Here is a 27398-nt window from a genome sequence, read left to right as displayed (position 1 = left end):
GCTAGCACCAACTTTACATAATTAGATGGTTAACAATGAAAAAAAAACCCACTAACCATGAGCTAGTTGCTGTACCTCCCTTCTGAAACTAGGGAAGTTAAAGGGAGGGCTGGATATGATGAATGAGAAGGGGCTATGTACTTCCTTAATGCTTAGACCTGAAAACCAAACCATACAGTGTATCATAACTAAAGGACTAAAAAGTCCCTAAAACTGGATTTTGTTCTAATTACTGTTCCGTTAGTCTCTATTAAAATCACTGATTCCCTGTTGCTAGATAATGAATGAGTTCAGGTAGTGTAATGTTCCCATGAGAGAAAAAAATGTATTATTGATATTCCTCTAAGACTTTTTGAAGTGTTATCCTAAAAACATCAGTGGAGGCAGTAATCATCGTACAAATAAATTTTTAACATTCAGGAAACATCTTGTGATCATTCTTAGAATTTGCCTCCTCTGCTTTGGGCTTGAAGGGCTGTGTATTGTAAGGACAGGAGTATGAATATTGAAGCCATTGAGAGAAAACTTGAGAGAAGTCCCTTTGTGGTCCACAACTAAACACAATTTAACAAAATGTTGAGACTACTGTGTTCAGACATTGTTAAATAATTAACACAATTTCCAGTTAAAAGAAAAATAGTGTTATATCTGCCTTGTGCCTTTGATATCTGTTGAAGTTCCTGATCACATAATATCCTGTAAAATTCTAGGACTGGTCCATAAATTGCTGTTTAATATATTTATAATTTAGATACATACTTAGAGACTAGCTGTATCAGCTGGACACACTGAGGGAGAATTGTGATCCTTCTTCAAAGTGTTCAACAGAAGAAAACAATTTTAACTGTTTAGTAGCACACAAGTTCATTTTCCATAACCTCTACATACAGCTGGGGATCTTAAATTACATTATTTCATGAAAGAGAGAATATACAGAAGTCTATTTGTTAGGATGTTTTAGTAGTTTTAATTGAAAACAATTCTTTCTCCTATACTGCTGCAATTGGAAATTTTTAGTATTTCCACAATATGGTATTTGCTACTTACTCACCACCAGCAGATCTGGAAATGTTCAGACTAAGAAATTAAAGTGAAATACTGGTTCTACATTTTTTAGAGAGTTTCAGAGAAAGCAGTGAATTTTTCACCTCCCACTGTCTCCAAAGCAAAGTGCCAAATTACTCCATTTTGTTCAAATTAAGGCACAAGGAGAGCTGGAATGTATGCTGAGGTATAATTACCTGAACAAACCCATCACACACAGCTGCTGTATCGGCCTGTTTCAAAGGAATTAGGGTCATACTAGGGCAGCAACTCTTGAGGAAAGCTACATGGGACATTGTGGCAAGTATGATCTTAAAAAACTGATAAACTTTAGAAAAAATGTAGAGCCCAGAGCAGAGGCACAGGCACATACTCATTTCCAGTGCTGCTCACGTGTTCTGTATGCACAGAGTGTTGTGGCCTCGCTCACACAGTACAAGAACAAATGACAGCATCATCCAAGCTCAGCAGTGCTTTAAGAGATGGTTAAATCCTGCCTCACTTGAAGATGCTGTGTTTTGTGAATGACCTCCATGCTCAGGCCTGTTTCCATGATGATTGATGGTGTAGTCTGCCACGGGCAGGAGTACTTAACTGTACTAAAAAAGAACAGTGCATTATCCATCCTTCTGCAGTCTTCTTCATCACCACTGGGGCATCAGCCATCCACATCTGTAGTCAGTTTAGTGATTTCACTGACCAACTGATTTTTTTCTGGGTTTATGATGAAAATGAGATTCTAGTTTTGCTCAGAATGGGAATAGCCTTGTCAGGCAGTTCTGTCTTGCCTGCCACTGCTGCCTTCCAGCCTCTCTCTCCATTAGCCGATGTTTAAAGCTGTGGCAGATCATCCCTGTTCCCTGCACAACCAGGCAGTACAGATGGACTGGGCCATCTCTGAGCCAGCACCTTGCATGCAGCCAACATGCAGGAAAACACAGGCATGTAGGTAAAAACTTGTCAGGAGTGTCTTTTATTCGGTTGCAGAGTTCATTGCAGTGTGCACACTGCCCTGCTCTGTGCTCAGCTGCTCCTCACCCCCACAGTCCTTCCCCAGCCCAGGGCCCATACAACAGGAGATGTGGTGACATGCATGCTGCTAGGAGCTGTTGGTATCGATTGTTTGGTTTGGGAAGGCAAATCTAGGAGCTTCTCAGAGTCACTGATGAGACTGATCTGCTTCTCCCTTGACTAGCTGGCATCTTGTCCAACCCCCCTGCTCAAGCAGGGACATCTACAGCAGGTTATCTAGGACTCAGTCCAGATGGCTTTTGATGTCCTCTCCAAGGACAGAGAGTGCTGTCCTCCAAGGATTGTGTACTCTGCAGCATGAGCACCCTAGAGGTCCTCTGGGAATAACCAGAGACATGCATTGTGGATACAGACAAAAGTGTAATATCCTCACCAAGGTCTGTTGTACATGAAAAAAAGTGTAGTTTTGGGAATTACCCTCCCATATCTTAGAGCAGATTTAATAGCATTGAGTAATGCAACCTAGAAAAACAACAGGCAGTGTGCTACTTTATTCAAAGCTTTATTAATTAAATTCATTTTCATTTTAATTTATTAATATAATACCTTACATTTTCTCACTTTTGTGCATAGGTTTCCCAGAGTTTCAGATGTGTCCCAGCTTCTGCAGGGCTTGTAGCCTCACGAGCAGAATGGTCTAAGGTTTATTCACCAGTTCTGAAAAAAAATCATCCAGCTAGTTTTGGGGTCAGCAGATTTGGGTGATGAGCCTGGATTTACGTTCTTTGTTCCTAGCATTTGAAGCTTTGGTACTTAGGTGGCTGTGAGAGAAAACATGGGTGTTGAAAACCTAATTCAGGAAACCAGAATAAGGTTTGAGACCCTCCCACAGATATGTTTGTACAGCCAGGTTATATGGGTTAATTGTAGCTGAATTTGATTGTATTCTTTAAGCAGTTTTATAGAGTTAAATATTATTTAGACCAGGATTTATGAGAAGTATTCTGCTGTCAGCTGATTAGTGCATTTGTGTTTAATCTGGAGAGTTTAAATCAATCAAGTTTCTAATCAGTCTGATTCTTGGTGTGGGGAGCTAATTATTCATCTTTTCACGCAAAGTGGAAGAGCTGCAGAAAGCAGAAAAGACTCAGCCCTCCTGGGGGAAGTTGTTTGACATTCTTAGTAGGAGACATTGGCTTCCTAAACCCAAACTTCTCCAACAAGAATTGATAGGGGAACTGGAAAACTGGGGGAAGGAGTGTCATTTTCTTTCAGGTTCTGATGAAAAATTTTATGTTGGATTTCAAAGAAACCTGTGTCAAAAATTATATTTTTCCTGCAAGGTTTGACCTCGCAGATTTTGATGTTTCAATAAAGACCTGCTTTGTCAAAAAAAGCTGAAACCCAAACCCTTACCATATGTGCTCCTAAGGCACCTGCACAGGAAATAATAAATTTCTTTACTAGGGAAGAATGGTAGTATGACTTCTCCTTCAGGTTTCAACCAGTCCATTTTTTTTGTGTGTACCTACCTTCAAGAGAATGGGGATGCAAGCAAAGTTTTATCTTCTTTTTCTTCCTATCCTCTCTTTGTGTCAATGAGAAAAAAAGAAGAAATTACTAAAACAATAAAAACAAAATATCTCTCAGAAATAGCCACCAAGGGCTATAGACAGTTCTGTGAGGTTTATCACTGGTTTTGAGAAAGTGGCATCAGGATGCTGGTGAGCCCAGCATGGGAAAAAAGTCACAAAGGCTGTTCAGTGGGTCACCACTTTCAAGAGTACATGCAGGGAGCTAGAGTACAGACATCATCCTCATCAATGGTGGGCTTTGGTCTTCAAGGCATTAGGGCAACTGAGCCTGTTGCAGTCACAACTGCCTCACAGCTGGGCTTGGGGAAGTGAAAAGTGTTGCTGCGTGAGATTGCAGGACTGTCAGAGAGAAGTGTAACACAGTCACAGCTTGATTGGAGAGTAGCTCTCTGAATTATGTGTAATGGTCATTAACAAAATAATAGAAATGCTGAAGCAGATACTGATTTTGGCATTTTGTGGCAAAACTAGTACACAGCAAACCTCTGCTTTTTGTGTTTGTTAATGGGCACGTCCCTTAAAACGGACCTAGAAACTTTGGGAGCACTCAGCATCTGAAAAAAACAAAAGCGAGGATCAAAACATGAATAAAAAGAATAACAGAGATAATAGGACAGAAGATTTACTAAAACTGGACAGCTAATAAGTAGTTAACTTTGGCAGTGAGGCCAGCTAGATGGCATTCCTGCATATCTAAGTTTTTGTAAAATAAATATTACAAGATACTTTACAGAGGATGACTCATTCTCTTTAAAATATGCATGGTGCTTCCTCTATCTTCACCCACATCATTGCCTTGCACACTTTTAAAATAATACCCGGGTTAGGGCTCTAATGCAGGAGATGAGAGAGACATGAATTATTAATGCCTTTTACTCTAGCAATCCAAAACAAGATTGCATAAGTTAAGAGGTATAGTTGAAGTAGGGAGGCCTGTCCACTGACACTGAAGCTGTTTTCAGAAAGAATTCAAAAATCAGCCTTGGAAGTAAAAACCAACCAACCAATCAACCAAAAGACAAAGCAAAATAAAAAAAAAAAAGGAAAAACCAACCAACCAAAAAAATCCCCCAAAAACAGAATACAAAACAAAAGGCAGGAGTGAACATTGCTGTATAGCCTGGTGTGTGATTTGGTTCTGGGCCCTGTTCCTTAGAGCTTATTCAATGAATAGTAATAGTCCATGATGATGTACCCTTGTGCTCCTTCTTCCTGGAAAGGTATCCTTACTATTAGACTTCTGTCCAGTCTTCCATAAGGAAGTGGAAGGTAAATTCCCCACATTCCCCGTTTGTCTGGCCAGTCCTACAGACACATGCAGGTCCAGATTCACTCAGTAAGCTGCTCAGGAGAAAACCCAGATTTTTACCTCCTAGTAAAGGGAAAAGCACTAATAGGAATGCAGAGGTAAAGCACACTGGATCCCTGAAAAATTGCCAAATAAAAAAATTGTCAGGCTCTTAGGAGTTCAGACTTGACTTATTGTTAGGAGGTAAATAAACAAGGTATTTGGGGATTTTGAAAACCTCTTTCAAAGCATTCAGTATGACCCTGTTGAATCCCTCAGAGGGCCATATTTTTAAAGCTTCAGGGATAGTCAGGGGAATGCAGTAACCCTCCTTGCATTAAAATAATGGGATGTGTGTATCAAGATGACTAAAAGCTAGTCTGTGTTCAGGAACTGGAAGTCATCAAACCAATCTCATTTCCTTCTGCAACATGTGATGAGGCCATATTGAAATAAATATTATGGGTGTTATGGCTTAGGTTTAGTGAATTTTATGGCATTGTACTGCCCCATGTTTTTATGTGTAAGCCAGGGAAACATGGTCTTTGCCAAACTGCTGTCAGGGGAGTTTGTAGTAGAGGGGTAAGTTAAGAAAGATACTGGGTGCAGCATCGCTATTTTGATTCCTGAATACATAAGTAGGCATAAGGACTGTACTGCTAAATGTCAGAAAGCAGAGTGGTGCTGCAAGTTACCCTGGATAGTGTCAAATCCGCAGTTGTGGTATTTAACAGTTGGAAGAGTGGTATGGAAAAACCCAGTGCAAGTCATCAAGATAAATGTGATGTCTCATGTTTAGACAAGAACAAGTGCACTGTTATTGTCTGGGTGGTAACTGCCTGGGCAGCAGTATTGCTGTCACCCACAGGCTGAAGGTATTTACACTTTCATACTGGTGTGAAAAGGCAAATACTTAATGATATACCCAACTCTAACGAGATGGGTAAACCAGTGTAGTGCTGGAAAAAAAGTAGTCCTTTCTGTTTATTTGGTGTTGGCAAATCCTGACGTGAAAGGTTGTTTTGGGTACAGCACTTCCAAGATGTGGGCTACATCTTCCAGGAAGATGTAGGAGATTGACAAAAGAGATCACAAGTCTGGAAGTAAAATTCAGGAAATACTGTAACAGTTGAGAGGGTCTGCTGGGGAAAAAGAGTTGAGGTGATAAAATATAACAGCTTTTAGCTATCAGATAAGTATCTCTGAGGAAGGAAGTTGACCCCTGTTCTTTCAATTTTTTTTCCCTTGTCTTTTATTAATTTTATTCAATTTCAGACAAAAATCAGGACAAGATTTTTTGTTGCAAGAAAAGTGAGGCACTGGGGTGTTATCAAAGGAGGTTATGCAAGTTCCTGATCAAAGGATAGGCCTCTGTTTGGAGATAAATTGCATCCATCTTATTTTTGTGCAGGGATAAACTAGATGACCTCTCAAGATTCCAGCTCTCTTTACACTTTCCCATTTCTAGTAGTTTCTTTAATTTTTGAGATTTCCAAGACATTGTTAACAACATAGAGGTAAAGAACTAGACAAAGGAGAATTGTATCGCTTGGATTATATTGACTGAATAAACTCTGTCTTTAAACTGGATCACTTAAACCTCTGTGTATATGAATAGTCTCTTTTTATATATACACACATACACATAAATATAAAATACAATATACAAACTATTTGAGAACATACCTGATGAAGAGAGGCTGAGGGAGCTGGGGTTGTTTAGCCTGGAGAAAAGCAATCTGAGAGGGGACCTTCTTGCTCTTAATAACTACCTAAAAGGAGCTTTTATTGGGGTGGGGGTTGGTCTCATCTCCCAGGTAGCAAATGAAAGGACAAGAGGAAATGGCCTCAAGTTGTGCCAGGAAGGGTTTAGATAGGATATTAGGAAAAAAATAAAATTAAATAATTAAAATTTTGACGGGCATTGGAATAGACTCTCCAGGGTGGAATTACTACCCCTGGAAGTATTTAAAATATGCACGGATGTGATGTTTGAGAATGTGGTTTGGAGCTGGGTTAACAGGTGGACCCAAGGATCTGAGAGGTCTTTTTCCATCTTAATGGTTGTATTCATGCTTATGTATATGCATCTATGTTTTTTATCTCTTTCTCTGCGTGCGTTCCACTGCTTCCAGTTATGTTTCTCTGTTTCCAGCTGCAGTGTGTAACCCTAAATCAGGTATCTCCAAATCCCGACTTCAGAAAAACTGACTCAGGAGCACTGAAGAAAACAAGTATATATTTCAAGTGATGTAAGCCAGTACACAGGAATTTGTAAATCCCTTGTAGGAAAAAGATGGAGGATGAGGCAACTATCCAGATCTTGACTTCCTACCCAAAAAGACAACACCTTCCCCAGCTGAAATGGAAAGCGGGGTTTTAGACACCCATGGATGGTCCCATACTGCTAACAGTGTATACTTCCCATTTCTGTGAAGTATTCCACTTCAGTAAGGGGCTGATTGTCTTCAGCTCTGCCCTGCCCTCATCCCATGGTACCCTGACTCTTTTGGAGCAGTGGTATGAACAAAGGCCTCTGGGGTTAGCACTATTTTTTCCCTCAGAAAAGAGAAAAACACTGAAAGTCTATCCTGGTAGCACTGTTATGGATTAAACTCGGCCAGGTTTTCTGCTTAAGTTGTAAAAATCACTTGAAATATTTTCCCTTTGGGGCTATATATTCTTCTACAGTTCAACAAGGTACTTCAGGCAAGATTTCTCTTTCATCTCAAAATGATGAAGTAGAGTACTACAAAATCTGGTTTAGAATTCATCTTTTTGTCCTGTTTGCTGTTAACGAAGTTGTGGACTTTTATCTTCTCGGAATTTGCCTTGTGGTTAACATTTGGGTTGTCAAGAAAGGTCATAGGTACACACCAGTGTTAATCACTACACCATAAAAGCAGCAAAGGGAAGCACAATAATCAGATAGCTTGCTTTGTATGTTTGCAAACCACTGCTAAACTGAAAAATAAATTTTTTTCAGCTTGCTTTCTGGTCTGAAATCCTGTTTGTTTATTTTTAATACTTGCCATTACATTTCTTTTCATAGGTTTTCAAGATGCAAATGAGAAGATGACAAAAGTTAATTGTAATTTTTCAGACAAAAACAAAAACAAGTGGTCTAGCTGTACTTGGGGAGATATATTTAGAAAAGAGTTCAGGGTGACAGATGAAAACAGAAAGGAGAAACACAACGTGGCTTTTAATGTGTATAACTTATACTTCATGTGTGATGAATAAAGGTATTGCCCACTTCAGAAACTTACTGTCATATGGGATTATGCCTATTGGGTTAATAATGCTCAGCCTTTTAATTAGTGTCAGTCTGGATCAAAATGTGTTGTAACTCCACCATTTTCATCTGAGTTGCACCTCAAATCCTGTGTTCAGTTTTGGGTCCCTCACTGCAACAAAGACATTGAGGGGCTGGAGCGTGTCCAGAGAAGGGCAGCGGAGCTGGGGAAGGCTCTGGGGCACAAGTGCTGTGAGGAACAGCTGAGGGAGCTGGGGGTGTTTAGCCTGGAGAAAAGGAGCCTCAGGGGAACCTTCTCTCTCTCTGTATAGCAACTTAAAAGAAGGCCGTAGTGAGTTGAGGGTCAGGCTCTTTTCCCAAGTAACAAGCAATAGGACAACAGGAAATGGCAGCAAGTTAAGCCATGGGAGGTTAAGATGTAGAGAAGGAAAAATTTCTTCTCTGAAAGTATTGTCAAGCCCTGTAACAGGCCTAAGGAACTAGTTGTGTTACAGCTTTGGGAAGTGTTTAAAAGATGTGTAGATGTGACACTCAGGGATGTGGTTGAGTGGTGGCCTCGACAGTGCTGGGCTAATCGATGATCTCAAAGGTCCTATCCAACCTGAATGAGTCTGTGATTCTATACTTTATACAAGGAGGATAGTGCTGAATTATGAAGCGAAGTTATTATATATTCCTGATGCTATTTAAAGTAGTAATGACATAGAAGTTGTCATAATTTGACATTCAGTGTGTGCCCCTTTGTTTTAGTACAGAAAAAACCAAGAAGAAAAGCCTATTTGAAGAATGGCATTTGAGGTACTAGGCGAGTGTATGTTTTACAAACTCTTCACACCAGAGATTTGGCAAAGGGCAATATTCTATCATATGCTAATACCAGTCTAAATAGAAAATGTGCTACCTTATTCCTTTAAAAAAAAAAATATGTACTGCAATTTTCTTTTTGTAATAGTGATTCTTGCAAAGGCTTTCTGTGTTCAAATAGCTCATGTTCATGATTGGCACCTTAGAAATATGAGAAGTTTGAGTGAGTGAGTTGACAGCAAACAGTTTGCAAACATTAATCCCCCAACAGGTGTAGGCAAGCAGTGTGGGAGGATTGCTCTCTTTACCAGTGCAGGAACTATGGCACTGAAGCACAGAAGGTATCTCCTTTATAGTCATAGCGGAATCTGCTATCACCTCTGTGGCAGGGATGCCATTGGCACACACCTGTGGACACTTACCTCTCAGGACTAAAGCCTCTGTACTAAAGCATTTTCAGTTTCAGTAGAAATAGCTTCCTACTCCATCTTTGCCTCGTGTCCATTTCTCTCCCAGCCTTGGGTCAGAAAGCTCAGTAGAAACTGCTACTGATGTAACGCAACACTTCAAAGTGCTGTTTCTGCCACAATTTTTCACTGATTTTACCCCTAAGAAGCAAATATTAAATTCCACCCACCAAAACACTCTGCAAGAGGGTCAGCACAAAGCTAAGATCTCCCTCTGTATGTCTCCCTTTTTTTCTCCTTTTGGCATTTGGGCCAAAAGCCACCAAGGGTTGGTATCTGTATCCCTACATAGGTCTTCTGACCTATCTTCTGTCTCTCCTTGCATAAAAAGGCACTTTCACCTGTAAGAGCTTTTCTTTCATGTCCCATGGGAAAAATAAGACTGTTCATCATACCAGACTGGTACAAAATAACCTATGTCTCTGGAACTCCTGTATTTCTCTCTCATTTTCCAGGGAGGAAAAATAAAAGCACTTACCTTCAAGATTCAAAATTCCATATATTAGAGTGAGCACCCAGAACACCATAATCTATATCTGACCTCTTTCTATTGTAGGAATATCAGAAATAGCTTAAAAAAACATTATTAATATTTTGTTAATTCATGGGCATCTCTTTTAGAAAGTAGAATACAAGAAGAGGGGCTGGATTATATGTCAGATTGCCTTTACTGGAGTTATTACCTCCTGTACATAAACTTGCCCTCCGTGGTGTTGCATCTACCAAATTCTCTCTCCCCATTTCCCATCGCAAGGTCCTTTTGCTGAAGTTTCATGGTGTTTCAAGGCATCTTTCCTTTCTAGCTGTTTGGGCCCTTAAGGACTGTGGTATATGAATCTTCTGTCTTGTGCACAGGCATGCTGTACTGAGTATCAAAAAGGGAGTTTCTGCCAGAGAAAAGTGCAAACCAGACTAAGGCTCTCCTGCAGTCACAGACATGTAAAAGGTGGCTTAAGGCCCCCTGCCTCAGAGGAGTGTTTTACACTGTGTAGAAACTGGCAGGCACCAAGAGTGGCTGGTGGAGAATACTAAATAGTTTTACAGTTAAAACTCCTGTGTAGGTTGGGTGTTCAGTGTCCTGCTCTGAATCAAGGGGGAGAAAAAGCCCATTTTCCAGCATCGCTGAGGATCAGCTGTTACTACTAACTCAGTAATTGTTATGGTCAGGTCTGTCATTTTTTTTAAGTGGAAGTTTGTGGAGGATGTCCAAGCAAAGATCTCCCCAGCTGGGAACATAGATACCTCCAACCATTCAGATTTTGAAAAATCTTCCACTTTCTAGAGGGCTTTACTCCTTTTTAATGTTTGTCAGTTTGGTTGACTGTCAGCTGGCAGAGTATTTGGGTGTATGTATCAAGAGATTAAGGAAAGGGGTGACTGTGCTCTCCAGCAGCTGTAGGGTATTCAAAGCCTAATGTTTTAACGTGAAGGCACCACCTGTGAGTTCATGGGCTGAGCTCAGTTCCTTGTCTGTGGGACAAGAGTCACTTTCTTGATTGCCTTGCTGTTTTGCTGAAGGTGGGACATTTCATTTTTTGACACTTGTGATGCCATGGTGAATGGAGGGGCTCGGCTGTGATGGAAAACCAAAACAGAACAACACAAAAAACCTAACAGAGTCATTCACTGCAGTATTGCCATTTAATTTGTTCCATGTTTAAAAGACATTTGAACCTTTTAAATATACTCTGGTATCTCAAGCACTGCATAAAAACTTTATTCTCTGAAGAGCCATACAGTAATTCCTAACGCCCTTCAAGCAGGGTCTGGGACTTTGTAGTTCCTCTAGCTTTTATGTGCGTGTGATTCAACAAAGAGTCTCCCAGCTCCCCCTTGTGTGGATGCTCAACTCCTGCTACATCAAGCAGAAAACAGCTGTGATTTGTGCTGCTTTTGATCAGACATTTCTACAATGCTTTGCTGCTGGAAAGCAGAATAATACTGTCACAAATTTTAAATTAACAAAATATGCCTAGGAGGGATTGGTAGCTCTTGTTCATCTGATTAATGTCAGGCTTGTAAAGTTTGTTCTCCAACAAAAATAGCAGCAAATTCTCAAGTGAGAGATGTTAAAAACAGAGACTCTCCATTTTAGTGGGTCTTTGTGTTTTAGTTATAGTCTCTTACTGAAGCACCCAGGACAAAATCTCAAAATCAACTAGCATCAAGGGAGTTGAATTAGCTTGTATCTGTGTTCACTTTTAATTAGATTTGAAATGGCTATCCCACTGTAGTGCAGAAACCAAGTCAGTACCATCCCCTCAGGCCTTATTACTGACAACAACCTTAGCATAGATCTGCATATTCAGCAGCCAGGTGGATAGGTGCTTTGCGTTGGGAAATACAGGCACGATTTTAAAAACACAGGATATCTTTTGTACAACTCGATTTTTGCTCTTAGACTGGGGAACAGAGGGACTTTCCTTTTTAAAATGTTCATATTCTGGCAGGAGTTTTTTAATGCAGCTTTTATTTAATAGGTATCATCTTATAATATTTTTCTGCTCAACAGTGGAATCAAGGCAGCACTGGTAGCAAGTACATTCTGATGTATTTCTATGGGTTTATTTTCCCCTTATGTACATTTCTACTCCTTCAAGATGTGCTCTGAGACATTTCCAATTTCAGCATTCTGCTTGTCTCATCTAATTCAATTATAAGCTGTTCTGGGCAAGGGCCATATCTGGATTCTGCTTTCAAGTTTCAATACACAGCAGTTCTGCAAAGTAATCTTTAAAAAAAAGTATCATGATGAGGGAAGGAACTTAACTTATCCAAAGGGATTTATCATGTGAGAAGAGCATGTCCTGATCTCCCAAACTTTCAGCAATACTGTAGCCACAAGGCACTCCTACCCCCACTGGAAATGCTCAGCATGTTAGCAGATTTTGCTTAGGGTTTCCATTAGATGGAGAGAGATTTTTCTTTTCTTTATGTCTCATTTTTATTTTCCCATTTGCTTCTCTTCCAGGCGTGAACAGAAAAGTCACCTATTCCCTGTCAGACTCTGCAGATGGTTACTTCTCAGTTGACCGGTCATCAGGAATCATTATTTTGGAGCATCCACTTGACAGAGAGCTTCAGTCCTCCTATAACATCACTGTAAAGGCCTCAGATCAAAGCATTGTGCTGACCTTATCCTCGTTTGCCACCGTTACCATTACAGTGCTGGACATTAATGACAACCCTCCCGTGTTTGAAAGAAAAGATTATCTTGTTACAGTACCTGAAGACACCTCACCTGGCACCGAGGTCCTTTCTGTTTTTGCTACAAGCCAAGACATTGGTACAAATGCTGAGATTGCCTATCTCATCAGATCAGGGAATGAGAAAGGGAAGTTCCGGATTAACTCAAAAACAGGTTTGTAAAGTGGCTCTTACTTGCAATGCTAGATTAAAGCATCAGAAAAACATGAATGCTTTGGGGAAGCCTCTTGGACCACAAGATTTCCAAGGCCAGAGACTTACAGCTTGTCATTGCGTAATTAACTACAGAGTTAAAAAGCAATTTTAGGTTGGAGAGTGCTGTCAATTATGGTCACACTTGGCTGCCCCAGCTCAAGTGGAGAATACTTTTCTCCATTAGTAAGTCTGTTGCAGCCAATATAGATGTGACAACCTATTAGCCAAACTGTGCAAATCACTTCTGAACACTTGCAATGTTTGCTTGCTTACCAGCTGAGTACAGCCTCAACTGTCTGCCCCTTAGAAAGCATCAACCAGTGCTACTGTTAGGACCAATTCAGTCCTATTATGTGATTACTGTATGCCCCTTAGAAGTGCTACAAGGACCTGTTAGGACTAATTCAGTCCTATTATGTGATTACCATTATGCAGCTTTCCTGACTTAGGTTTTTCTGATTCATCTGTTTTTATTTCAGCCGTGGCTTGGGTTGAGGTCTTTTTGGTTATACATCACAAATTTTAGAAGTACACCACTGCTTCTCTATAAGAATGACCTAGGAAAGGCATTATGTTTGGTGTAAATGGCTCATTTTCTTTGAATATCCTTAGTGGGATATATTCTTTATCCTCACTGAGCTTTTATTCCATCAACTGTAAGCTTTTTCTTCTATGCCTTCCTGTAGTGGATCCCCTTCTTTTCATAGCATTCAGGATGACCAGTACAAATCTGCCACCAGAGTCTGAAAGCAAAGAGTCTTTATTTTAAAAGACTCACTACACTTCTTTGGGTGTAACTGTAATAGCCAGTAACATGAAGAATCTCAAAATTATGTATTGTGTCATTTCTATAATTGTGTGCAAAAATGGCTCTCCACTCTGTAGAGAATGCTGCCTCTCATGTGAGGGACTTAGCGTAACTGTGTGTTGTCTGTCACCTTCATCATGCTGATTAGTGCTAGCAAAATTTAAACATAAATACGCCTAGGCAGCAATACTTAACTTCACATTTGACAATGAAGCCAAGGAAATAAATCAATAAAAACCCATAATGAAGCTTAATCACACAGGAAAAAAAAACCCCAAAAACTAAAACTATATATTATTCATTAATGTGTGACAGCTCCCTTATTATCCATTTAGAGGCAGGAGCTCAGTTTCTAGACAGCAGATTGGTGATGTAGCATGCCTGATCTGAGCTTGAAAAATAATGTCCTCCACACCATTTATCAGTGGGAACTGTCTGCTAGCCACTTGGAAGCTTCTCTTCAGGGCTCTTGCTTTCAGCAAGTCATGCTGAAAGGTGGAATTCGTTTGGAAAGAGCCCAGACAAGATTAAGAGGAATGAGCTGAAGTCTGTAAAATGTGAATTATCAGGAAAGACTGAAGGATTTAAGGCTGTTTAAGGTAGAAAAAAAGAAGACATGCTGTTAATTTTCATACCTGTAGAAAGTACCTGTGAAGAAGAGGGAAATAAACTGTACTCCATGCCTGGTAATAAGAAAAGAAGCTGTGAATGGACTTAAATTACATTTGGATTACTTTGGTTAAATGATGGGAAGGAATTCCTAGCTGTAATGATTATTAAGTCCTGAAACGTATTTCCTAAGAAGGTTAGGAAGCTGATATTGTTGGAGGTTTATAAGAGCACTAGAAATCAGATCATTTCTATCCTAGAGGGAATCTGGGTGCGTGTAGTGAATCAAGTTACAGAGAATCTTAATTTTGGTGGTGTGGTGAAGTAACACAAAATTTATAAACCTAGCTGAGTGGGAAAGTCTCTGTTTAATCACTTAAATGATAGACAACTGATTTCTCAGAGGTATTCATATCCTCATTTGTATTTAATTCATGAGAAGTTAATTGTGTGGGAGTGAATTTCTGTTGACTTGTCAGGGCTTATTTCCAGAGTCGGCATCCAGTTCTCCCAAAGGCTCTGTGAATGAGATGGTAAATGGGTGGATATGGCCCCTACTTCTTCATCTGTGATACTCACATAGTGAAAGCTATTTTCCTGAGGAACCATTCATTGCCTCATGCCTTGTAAAGGTCCTTTCTGCAGAGGCAACCCAAGTGCAGTTGGCATAATTCTTTAATCAAACGACAGCAGTAGAAACCTGAATAAACATTTTTATAGGATTGGGCAGTCTTACAGTTAGTGTTGTACGTGTGCCATGGTGATAAATAGCATGCTGTACTGTTTACTACAGTCAAATCCCTTACTCTGTGGCATTATTTATTTTTTGCTGGCTGTTGACATTCCCTCCTTTGCTTCAAAGGAGTGATTTCCATTTTCGAAGCTCTGGATTTTGAATCGTGCAAGGACTTCTACTTAGTAGTGGAAGCAAAGGATGGAGGAACTCCGGCGCTGAGCGCGGTTACGACGGTAAACGTGAACGTGACGGACGTCAACGACAACGCGCCCACGTTCAGCCAGGCTGTCTACAGCGCCGTCATCAGCGAGGACGCGGCCATCGGGGACTCCGTGGTCTTGGTGAGTGGGGCCGTGGGTGGCATTTAGGTGTGGTGAAGCCCTCTGCCCCTAAAAAAGTGCTGCACCACTTAATAATGATAATTACTACGTCTTGAAGCCCCCGAACCATTTCCTAGCCAATACTCTGCATCTGCTACTGCTCTCAAAGCTGCTGTGTGTTTCTCCCCAAAAGAAAGCAGTAGTAGTAACTTTCTTTTTAACCCTGTTATGCTGTCAAAGAGCAGTGGTGTATTTAAGGTGTTGCATGTCATGAGTCAGCTAGAAAGAAACAGGTTTTAATAGAAAGGCAGAATTAAACTTTTCAGTGAAATACAATCACAGAGTCATAGGGTTGGATGAGATCTTAAGGATCATCTAGTTCCAACCCCCCTGATGTGGGCAGGGACACCTTTCACTTCACAGGGTTGCTCAGAGCACCAAATACACAATTCTTGTATAGTCTGGCATGCAGTGTGCCATCCCTAAACTTTGCAGTATTCTCATCTTGCAACTTATGGATCCAGAGAGAGAGTGTTGTATGAAATGTTAAGATAAAAACATTCCGTGTGTTTTCAGACTAGAATTTTGAAAAGGCCCAAGTGAATCCTCCTTACAAAAACCTATAGGATTGATGCCATAGAGGTGTGCAGTTCAGGTATAACTAGTCTGATGGAATGTGAAGTTTACTTTTTGGAGTGTTGAGCAATTAATGTATCATAAAGATCACTTAATATTTGTTTCACTAATTTTTTATTCTTCTCTCAAAAAAAGTTGATAGCGGAAGATCTGGACAGTCCTCCCAATGGTCAGATTCATTTTTCCATAGTGAATGGGGATCAAGACAATGAATTTTCAGTTGATCCTGTTCTGGGACTCGTGAAGGTTAAAAAGAAATTGGATAGAGAAAGGGTAAGACATGTGGGACTTCTTAACTTGCAATGACTTACAGATGTGCATTAATCTCCACTCTGCTGCTAGCTTGTGTTGAAGGAGTTTGTTTTATACTCTGCAGCGATCAGCCTAAGATGCTCCAACAGGTCTTTCCAACATTTTCCCTCTTCATTCCATGCCAGCCCTGTCCCCAGTCCATCTACAGGCCAACTGCTCTGCTGCCACTCCCGCCCTGTACCCACCCAGCAGCCGGGGTCGTGTCAGGGGAGAGGAGCAGCACTGGATTTCTCCCGCGGTGCCAGCGGGAGCTGCTGCTGTGTTAATGGGTTGCCTCCTCTCCCCTCTGCGTGCAAGCGCACTCGTGCAACAGAGTGGTTACAAAATGCTCCAGATTGTGGCACCGAGCACCGAGCTGAGACCTCAGCCATTAATTAGCGCTCTGCAAAACATGTCACTGGGGAGGGGATGTTATGAAGTGGCCAGGCTGTACCAAAAGTGAAAGAGTGCTTCATTAAGCAGATTCTGCTGCTTTGTTTGCTCACTCCATTATTCATTCAGGATTATTTATCACCATTTTGCCATAGCTAGCAATTAGCAGCTTTTGGGGAAAAAAAACAAACAAATTCAGTTGCCTGTACTTCTAGCAGGGCAGGAGAATGTTACATGGCTTTAGAAATCTTGCAGCGCATAAGGAATCCATGCTCCCTGCCTCGCAGAAATGCACCCCCAAAACTGGGGAAGCAGGTTGCTGCCTGCAGAATATGGGCTCAGCTGGAGAAGCTCTTTACTAGAAGCAGGCCTGCTTCCTAAAACAGTGGCAAAAACCCCTTTCTGTATTATGACAAAGGCAGGATTAAATTGTTCGTGTTTGGTGGTAGAATGAGTTTACCATGGACTGTCCACAACAGGGTGTAATAATGGCTGTGCATGTTACAAGTTGGCCGTAAATAAAAGCCCAGGCTGAGTTTCTTAATATGACTTTTTTTAGTTTCTGAAGTGCATTCATGTGCAGCTGCATTCAGACACACACACTAACCCTCACAAGCGTGTGCACGTGTAATGCCAGCTGCGTTAGGTCTGCATTTTCCAAAGTTTCTCTCAGTTAAAATAAGATGCGACACTGTCTTTTTCTTTGCTTCCCTGGCACATTTTGTAGACACAGGTGTTTCTGACCCCTTCAGGGAAATTTATGTATGATGCCCCATCTGCTGTAGATCCCCAAAGGCAGTGCTGATTCCCAGGTTTCTGTAGTTCAAGGAGACTTATTTCCAGAGCTGTAATCACATACAGACCATGACTTTTGCCATCTACCTTTCTGGATACATGGAAATGAAAGCAAACAGAAAAAAAAAATGGGAAAGATTTTACAAAACTCTCTGTCTTTAGCTAGCAGTGGAAATTACGATTAAAAAAAAGATTAATTCTCTTCCTCAAATTTCTTGACTTTCCATAGTTCAATATTTCTCCTCTTTCCTGTGTTACTTTTCCCCAAACAAATCATGTCTATCCCCTCCATACAACCCCCCAAAAACATGTTCCCTTTTTCTTTGTATTGGTCCCACATCCCAGAGGAGCCCCCTTATTTTGTGTGCTCAGTCTGATCTCCTCCCTACCACAAAAAAAGCTTTTACTTTTCAAACATATTTGGATTTCCTTCCCTCCCACCCTTCTCCAAAAAAAGCCCCTTTAACATTATCTTTTTCCCCTCTGCAGGGCCATGCTTTTCCCCTTTCCAGCCCTGCACTGAGAGGTTGGAGTGGAGTGTTGTATCTGGCATGTTTTGCCCTTCTCTTGCTCCCCTGTGGGAGGATTCAGGGGCAGATATGTCAGCAGCTTTCCCTGCAGAGCAAGGAGCAATATACAGTAAAAAAGCAGTTGTAAGACCTAAGGAAGCCAACATAAGGATGCAGTTCGGAAAATCCAACTGTCATCCATAAACTGTGCATAGACAGAGCTTTTACAAGTTGTCACATATGCTCACACCTCACACACGGGCACATATGTGTGTAGAGGGCCCGTGGATGATGCACTGAACTGCCTGCACTGCGCTCAGTTGTTTGTGTCTGTTGCAAACAAGCAGACTCAAGCCCACTTATCTTCTGCAGAATGGTGGATAATATTCTGTTGCTACAGAGACTGTTGTCCCTCGTACTCCCAAATGTTTTCCAGTGTGTTTAAGCCAACTGCCTGTGAACTTTTTCTTGGCTCTCCATCACCGCGTTAGAAACAGTATGTGTCAAACTGATGCTGGCTCTAATAAGCAATTTATATAATATCTTGGAAACCAGCTGTAAGATAAATAGAATCAGGTCACTTATCCCAGCTGACACCCAGGAGAGATGAAAATGTAAGCTTACAGGACTAATAGCTGAGTTCAGATATTATCTGTCATTTATTTTCTGTCTGCCCCTTTGTTTCAGGAATGCTTTATCTGATACAGTTATTTTAATACAATGAAGCCATTATGTCTATTGGTAGCATTTTAAAACAGAAGTTGGGGCACAATGTGGCGATAAACAGGATAATGTTGTACTACGGGCAGGAAAGTAATGAGGCCAAACAGCTTTCCTTAGAATATGGAACGTGGTGCATTGGATGTAAAGAACCTGGGTTTAAATTTAGGACCACTTTCACAATGATTCAATGTTTTCACCTTTTTTCAGATATCTGGTTATTCATTAGTTGTCCAGGCAAGAGACAGTGGTACCCCTCCTTTGTCTTCATCTGTGACAGTCAATGTGGACATTTCTGATGTGAATGATAACAGCCCTGTGTTTACTCCAGCTAACTACACAGCTGTAATTCAAGTAAGTTTATTCTGCACATCAAAAACTTCTCTTTTAAAATGCATGGGCATTTGGTTTCAGTTAAGTACCTTTTGATGATCTATCTGCAAAGCATGTTATCAAGTGATCCTATCTAAAGGAAAGCATAAACAAATCTTTCTTGAGTCTTTTGGTAAGTTTGTCTTTGCTGAGGCTCCTTAACCACAGCATCTGTCACGCATTTTAGCATTCATCCCTGCTGCACCAGGTACTCCAGCCTCAAAATGTCTGCTCTGGGATAAGTTCACACTTCTTCGTACCTTGCTCTGGGTGTGAGTCTTGACATTTAGTCAGTCCTGATGGTCCAGGCAGAGTATCAGACAGAGCCCAGCAGCCCTGAAGGTGTCTCTGCCACTGGTCCATGGGGTATAAGTGGTTTCAACCAAACGCAGCTTGTGAAATGCTGGCTTGGGCAAAGAGCATTCAGTTGAATATTCTCTATAGAAAAATGTGGTTATTTTATGATTGCAATATGTACCATTTTAATCCTTTTCTTTATACGCTGTGTATATGTGTAAAGGAAAATAAACCAGTGGGCACAAGCATTTTGCAGCTGGTAGTGACAGACAAAGACTCTTTTCACAATGGCCCCCCTTTTACCTTCACCATCCTCACTGGCAATGAAGAGGAGGAGTTTACACTGGACCCTCATGGCGTTTTGAGGTCTGCAGTCATCTTCAAGCACATGGTCTCAACTGAGTATGTGCTCTGTGTGCAGGTAAGGCTTGATTTTTACATCTACACTTAAACAAAAAAATCTCTTAGTGGTAGGTAACCCGTACTTTGCCTGTATGGGTTGGTTTTAATGGACTGTATTCTACGAGTAAATACTACACATTCCAGTTTGCAAATACACAATGCAGAATATTTTCTTTGATGTTCTTAAACCTGGTTTCATATAAATATAAATAGGTAGCCAGCCACCTTTCCAATTTCCTCGGCATGAAATGAATTTTCTGAGCAGCAACTGCTATGGTTTAAGATTTTCATCATTTTTTTCTGTAGCTAAGGAAGGAAAATGAGAAAAAATGCATTATATGCATATAAATACACCCCATAACAAGTGACTGCAAAATACTGCTCTAGGAACGAAAATAATTTCTGCTTTTAAGTTATAAATTTAATAATAAATTTTTGGAGGCATTTCAAGAATTCATGAAATCACATTTCCAAGGTCAACTTAGCTTTTAAAGAATGTCAAAATACGACAGGCAATGGAAGTCCAGCTCAAACTTAGCTTTAGAATAATTGGTGAGAAGCTTTGTAACCAGGGTAATTTTGATTGCCAGAATGTATAAATCCAAAAGTAATTTGTCCACATTTCTCAGGTCTACCAGAGAAGATGTATTAGGGTTCAGTAAATATGCAAGTCTAGGGAATGAACCTCTTCACTGAAATGAGTCATGATCCCATAAGCTGTGTATGAAATTCTTGCTTCCTCCACTTGCTTTGCTGAGATTTTTCTCTCTGAACACAGCCTGTCTGTTCCTTTACAAGCAGATTTAATGCTATTCACAGCAGAAACATCCTTTGATACAATTGTTCGTTATGATTCATAAAATATAAGCTCTGATGCTAATTAACAGTTCAAATCAATGTTTTACAAGTTTGCCATTTAGTATCCTTGAAACCTATTTTTTAGCCATGTAGAGAAATAAAAAATCATCACCTTTCTTTCTTACCATGCCTGAATCGTAAAATATCCTACTTTCAGGGTAATTTGCTACCCAGAGTTCTAGTGTAGCCAAAACTGGGCATGAGAGTTAAATTTGAGCAGCATCCTCTAGCTTTAGAGCTCGACATATTTCATATAAATGAAATATTAGACAAACCACCATGTCTGAGATGTACCAACATGTTCAGAAAACAACACTGTTGGATTATGGAGGCATGATTCCTCCCAGCGTTATTTTCTTCAGGGACTTCTGCAGTGAAAACATATTTTATAGTTTCCTGTTGTGTATAGACCACAGAAGTGTTTCTTTCCATCCATATGTGCCAGACTGCTTCTTTCTCTTTTCCACTATCAGGTTTCTCCTCTGTATTAGGTTTATTAAGAATTAATGTTGAAATAGAAAGTGGAATGAGACATAATCTTATCTGCATGTACATGGGTATTTGTCTACACATATATATAAAATACTTTTAAATACTCCACCCAGCTTTTTTAGGAGTGAAGATGAATGAATTTTAAAGTGTCTTAGAGTTACCAATCTACTTCTAGTAGTGTCCATATTACTGTTGTCATCCTGCCACTTTTTCCTTCAGCTTGTAAATTTTCCTTCCGTGTCCAAATACAAAGATTTTTGAACATATCCTACATCTTTGCCTAGTGGCAGTTTAGTCTGCTGTTTTTCTCTGAAGCAAATAAATGTGTGGAGCAGTATATCGTAATAGGGATTGCAATAAAGCATTTTTCTTATTGTGCAAAAGGACACTGATTCAAGTTTGCACACATTTCTGTCAAGATGGCCTTGGGTTTTTTGTCATAGTTGCTCTTTTGCTCTCCATAAAAAAAGTGCAAATGATGCTATAATACCTGCTCTGGGTCATCCAGTCATCTGTCCAAGTGCAGTGCTGCTCTCGTATTTCATCATTAGTAACAGCACAAGCACCTATTTCATTTCTGGAGGATGATAAATTTTATTTATGTCAAGCATGTTTCTTGATTGCTTCAGGTAAAGAAGTACAGAATGTTGTAGAAAAATTCTGAACTCCTTCACATCCATGCAAGCTAAGCAGGGTCTGGAGTGCTTTGGAGCACACCAGGCAATGCAGAAAGCTGATATTTCACTGGAATTCAGTCTGTCTGTTCTCCAGGGCAGAAGTGAGCCCAAACTGTGTTTGGTGCAGAATATACCACATTGTTGGTATATTCTCTGTTGTGAAGATGACAAGTGATAGCTATGGGATCCTGGGAACATTTCAGTTTGAGTAATGAGTACTGACACATTTCTCTCTGCAATCCACTTAGAGATCTGTGCTTCCTTAAAGAGTTTGTAAGTTCCACTGCTGGAAATGGCTGAACACTTCTTTACATATGTATTTTGCAAATGCATTCGAGCATTCTTTTGAGAATTTTCAGAATTACTGATGCTGTGAGAATATACATAGCAAGAAGTTATGGTTGCAGGCTGTGTTCTGTGTGTTTTTATTTTTTTTTTTTAATTATTTTTTTTATTTTTTTCTGCATTACATTAGGCAAAGGACTCTGGGAGGCCTCAGCAGGTTTCCCATACCTATGTTCAGGTGAGGGTTATTGAAGAGAGCATTCACAAACCGACCGCCATTCCACTGGAGATTTTCATTGTCACCATGGAAGATGATTTTCCTGGGGGAGTCATTGGGAAAATCCATGCCACAGATCAGGATGTGTACGATGTCCTCACATACACGCTAAAATCCGAGCAGAAAAGCCTGTTCAAGGTCAACAGCCACGACGGGAAGATCATCGCCCTCGGAGGACTGGATAACGGCAAGTACGTCCTGAACGTCTCCGTGAGCGATGGCCGGTTCCAGGTGCCCATCGATGTTGTGGTCCACGTCGAGCAGCTGCTGCAAGAAATGCTGCAGAACGCAGTCACCATCCGCTTTGAGAACGTTTCCCCGGAGGACTTTGTGGGTCTGCACATGCACGGGTTCAGGCGCACCCTGCGCAACGCGGTGCTCTCCCAGAAGCAGGACAGCCTGCACATCATCAGCATTCAGCCGGTGGCAGGCAGCGGCCAGCTCGACATGCTCTTTGCAGTTCAGATGCACAGCGGTGGTTTCTATAAGCCCGCCTATTTGATTCAGAAGCTTACCAATGCGAGGAGACACTTGGAAAATGTGATTCGTATTTCTGCCATCCTGGAGAAGAATTGCTCGGGACTGGATTGTCAGGAACAACACTGTGAGCAAAGTCTGTCTATTGATTCCCATTCCCTGATGACTTACAGCACAGCACGAATTAGTTTTGTGTGTCCCCGCTTTTACAGGAATGTGCGCTGCATGTGCAATGGTGAGTACTGCTCCCTCTTCCCCTGCCATCGCTGCACATTATGCGATAGGATCCATTTTATTCCTCTGATGCAGATCAGAAGGGGCATTTCAATTCAGTCCACTAAAGCATGACTGGCTGATGCGTTGTGGGAACTGATTTCTCAGGCTCAGGAAGAATTGTTCCTGTTTACTGATGTAAATGGAAGTTTATGAACTTTGGCCTTTTCCGACAAAGACCGCTTTCCTGGAGGCTCTGCAATCAGAGCCATCAGCCAGTTTCCAAGGGAGAGAAAGGAGCGGGAGAGGAAGGACGAGGAGAGGGAGGGGTGTAGTTTCCCGGTCTATTGGTGCCACCACTGGAATAAACCTGGATTGTGACTGCAGCAGAGCAGCCTGGTCTCCAGCAATGCACCAGCAGTCTCCAAGGAAAAGCACCCCTGACCTAAGCCGGGCAGGTGGAAAGGCCCTTTCCAGTCCCATTGTTGCAGAGAGCCACAGAAACCAATGAAATATTTTATTAGCAAGCACTTTTCCTGACCTTTAATGCTACAGTAGGGGACAGAGTAGGTTTCAGGCTGCTCCACATTTTGGCAGAGATTTCACATGGGCATATGACAAACAGACTCGCGAGTCAATCTTCTGTATGATTCTGCACTTGGATTTTAAAACCTCAGGCAGTTATAATACTGGCTGTGTTTCTTTTGTTTGCCAGGCTATTTGCTCCTCATTCCACTTCATTTAAGAGCAGAGAAAAAAGCTGCTGTAAAATCAATACATCTAAGTCTCCCTCATCTTAAGCACACATGCACACACACACAGAGTAATACAAGAATTCAGCAGCCATATCCCTCAGTAACCAACCTTTGTTTCTGCAGCAGTCAGCAGGGCTTCATGTTTTACCACTGACCTCGGTGGGGATGAAAATAGGCATAAATTGCATAAAACTTAACCAGAAATCATTTTTTTTCCTGCAGCACATGGATAATAATGCCAGAGAAGTTCAATTTGGAAAAAAAATACCATGATTTTCTATCTGAGGTACATTCAAGAGCAGACTATCTGTCTGCTTTTTAAGTAAGAGTCTTATAAGTTTCAAGTAGACATATCTGTCATAACAATAATCAGCATTTTGTTACACATGAAAGGCTCTGAAGTAAAGGATTTTCACAGGTTTAAAAGGGACAATGCTGCAGTATCCTCCAGTCACGTCCAGGAGCCAGTGCAGGAACACTGTCTGCCAAACTTTTTTATATTCTCTAAGTTATAGCTTAGTCTCACTTTTGTATCAAGAAATCACAAATCCTCATCTCCATGGGGATAGTGGTAGTCCTCACAGTCAGAAATTTTTCTTCTGGCAGCCAAAATTTTCACTGTTTATCATTTCATTTCACTACCTATTAAAGTCAATAATGATGTATTATTCCCTCTGCCTCATAATCCCTTAGTTTAACTCCAAAAAAGGGACTTTGCAGCACAGCACAGTTCTGACCCAGCAGCTCTCCTGGCACAGCAAGCTTGCAGTGGAAGCACAGAAATTCAGCTGGGACAGCGATTTCCAAATTTTTCTGTCATGTACCAGTCAATCCTCAAAATGGATGACAGGCTGCTGGAAAGGCAGTGTGGTTCTGAGAGCGACTGTGGTCCCCAGCCTCTGGGCCATTTATCATGGCCTTGAAGACTGCTGTGTGGGGGAACACTTGCAACAGGCAGCTTGTGCTGGTCCTGCTGAAAAGCTGGAGGGGCTCCCCCGGCTCCTGTTTGAGCCACTAGGTATGGATTTCCCATGGGGATCCACACGATTGGGATCCAGCACATCCAGCCATAGAGCCTGTAGTAAAAAAATGTTCAGAGCGGCTGAGTTAGGTACAGCTGACAAAGAGGTGAACACCTTGGTGTTGATTACTTGCACAGAAATAATACATCTTGGGGGAAAGCAAAAATTCATGCTTTGGGCCTTCTCCTCATTACTTAGTGCTTCGTCCTCTTCTACTGTTTTTAATTAAAGGAGGCACAGAAAGTGTTTTGGTGTTATGGTAAACACTCTGTGTTTTCTCACATAGGAGATAACATAGACTTGTGACAGTATAATTGTTAGAGAATGTATGGGTAGTTTTGCTTTCATGAAAGGTAAAGACTAGAGTAAAAGAGATAGAAAAATGCAAATACTCCTTCCATCAGTAGTTCTTACAAATAAATGTAAAAATGCAGCAATTCAGGAAAAAGTGCACAAATTTATTTTGGCTTGTTCAACGAGACAGCATTAGCAAGATATTAGCAGTGTAATAAAAGTATTATACTTCCTTTGTTGCTAAGAGAGTTCCACATCCAGTAAATATTAATACCTTGAATTATGAAAAAGCCATTAAAATATTGCATATGTTTCCAGAGATCTGATTCAATTATGACCCAGAAAGCTTGAGTTTGAACTAATTCACTCATTCTTGAAATATGTATCATACTTGGAGTGTTTTTCCCACTGGCAGATGTCACAGATATGCACAATTTATGCATGCCAGCTGTGCATAACTTACCTAGATTACCTTTGTGAGCAAACAGAGTTATCTAATGTGAAAATGCAGGGAGACTATAAAGTAGGCAGTGGGTGAACTTTGGAGGTTCAGCAGCTCAGCTCTGGAAGGATAAGTTCAAAAGTTCACATGCATCAATCTTAGCTTTTAAATCAATAAAATTGAACTAAAGAGTTTTCCAATAACAGACTGTCTCCTTAGATTTTTGGCTCATCTGTTTGTGTTTGTATGAAAAATATTGTCACAAACTGGGGTTTGTGTCAGCGTGACCAGAGGGGCCATGTGATTATCAACCTCCCATCACATGGCATGAGGTATGCAAACATCTGTCAGTGCTGGGGGAAATAAAAGTAGGAGGAATGGAATAAATGTATTCCTGTAAAATAGTTTTCATAGCATTCTCATTTTTCAGAGGCAAAAATCTATTCCGTATTTTTTTCATTATGCAAAGTAGTTCCTTTGTGTTGAGACAAAGGTGCAGGGGCAGAGCAGGTTTGGTTGGGACTACTTTGCTCTAGAGTTGTTCTGTATTATTATAATCTTACAAAAGTGATGGAATATTAATATGTTCACAGGAGAGGGATGGATTGAAATAATCTTGACAAATATGGGCATATATCTACATCTTTACTGGTCACTCCAGGCCCCATTGGCAGATAGTGGGAAGAATGAGGTATTTTTAATAGTGCAATACATCTCTCCCTAGATGTCTAAAATCAGTCAGATGAATCATGCCCTAAAGTTAGATGAGATGAATTATATTTCAAGTGTTTAAAATGGTACTGGCCTTATAGTTTGAAAGAATTTTTCTAATAGACCCAGGAGTGTTCAGCAAAAGTGCAGACACAAACATGTTCTTTAATCAAAATAACAGCAGTCTTGGAGCACTTTCTCATGAAACAAGACAATTCAGACTTTATGAAGCCACTTCTAGTGTTTTGTGAGTGCTCTGACAGAAGGAAATCATAGACTGTGAGGATCTGCTGTTAGTACAGGACCTATTCTTCAGAGCTGATTTTTGGCCTCAGCTCCACAGAGCACACATTGCCTCTAAAGGAGGCCTGAATGCTTTGAAGGAGTGGGCATCAGCAATGCAGTTCTTATGTGTACAACACCGCTTTTCCCATTTTCAAGAAGCACACACATGCATATTAATGATCCTGGAATCCTCCTGGCAAGGAAAGTTGAAGAAAAAGTTCTGTGCTTGGGAACAAAGCACAACATAATTTTGTTAGACCTGACCATAGTCTGTTTAATGTCACCTTTGTCCAAGGAAAGTTTTCTCCCTGTGAATATCCCCAGCAGTTAAGCCCACGCTGAGGATGCACAAGCTCATATAAAAAGAGGGAGAGCTGCAGTGTGAAGTGGGGCCATGACTCAGAACCAGGGCAAGTGAGAATTGCTGTCTATCACATAAGGATTCCTGATGGAATCTGGGATCAAGAAGGGGGTGAAAGAGTTCAAATGTCTTGTTACTTAAAACTTGGAGAGAATCTGTTTCACTGGGACATGCTGTTTCCAGGGGCACCTGAGCCAATTGAAACGCATTGCTGGCTTGTGCAGAAACAGTTCTGTGGTGTCTGCACTGACATGCATGGAATGATCACTGCCTACAATACCTGCTCCAAAAATAAAAACAGATTGCAGATCATGAGTTGCCAGTCTTCTCTCCACAGTAAAATAATTATTATTTGAAGTAGCAGTTTGGAGTTTTCTTTACAAGCTTCCTGCAATTCTGGCTTTCTGGAATCTCCCTCCTTGCAAGCTTTTTTTCCTACAAGTGAGAAAAACTAGGTCTTTTTAATACTCATATAGATTCAGGAGACTGGGCTGATAGAAAACCACCTAATATCACAAGGCTTAAGTTAGAGT

General features: G+C 40.8%; 1 protein-coding gene across 11 annotated transcripts in view; it reads left to right on the top strand.

The window, feature by feature from the left end:
• The window catches only part of FAT3 (FAT atypical cadherin 3), a 340610-nt gene that overhangs the window by 273614 nt on the left and 39598 nt on the right, over positions 1-27398 (top strand). For all 11 annotated transcript variants that reach the window (XM_015635094.3, XM_015635120.3, XM_015635102.3 and 8 more), the window contains 6 exons: positions 12398-12787; positions 15108-15322; positions 16073-16210; positions 18856-18999; positions 19538-19735; positions 22219-23017. In XM_015635094.3, coding sequence (XP_015490580.1) covers positions 12398-12787; positions 15108-15322; positions 16073-16210; positions 18856-18999; positions 19538-19735; positions 22219-23017 — 1884 coding nt within the window. The remainder of the gene's footprint in view (positions 1-12397; positions 12788-15107; positions 15323-16072; positions 16211-18855; positions 19000-19537; positions 19736-22218; positions 23018-27398) is intronic.

This window comes from Parus major, chromosome 1 (genome assembly GCF_001522545.3).
Source record: "Parus major isolate Abel chromosome 1, Parus_major1.1, whole genome shotgun sequence".
Taxonomy (NCBI): domain Eukaryota; kingdom Metazoa; phylum Chordata; class Aves; order Passeriformes; family Paridae; genus Parus; species Parus major.
This window is presented reverse-complemented; position numbering and strand designations above follow the sequence as displayed.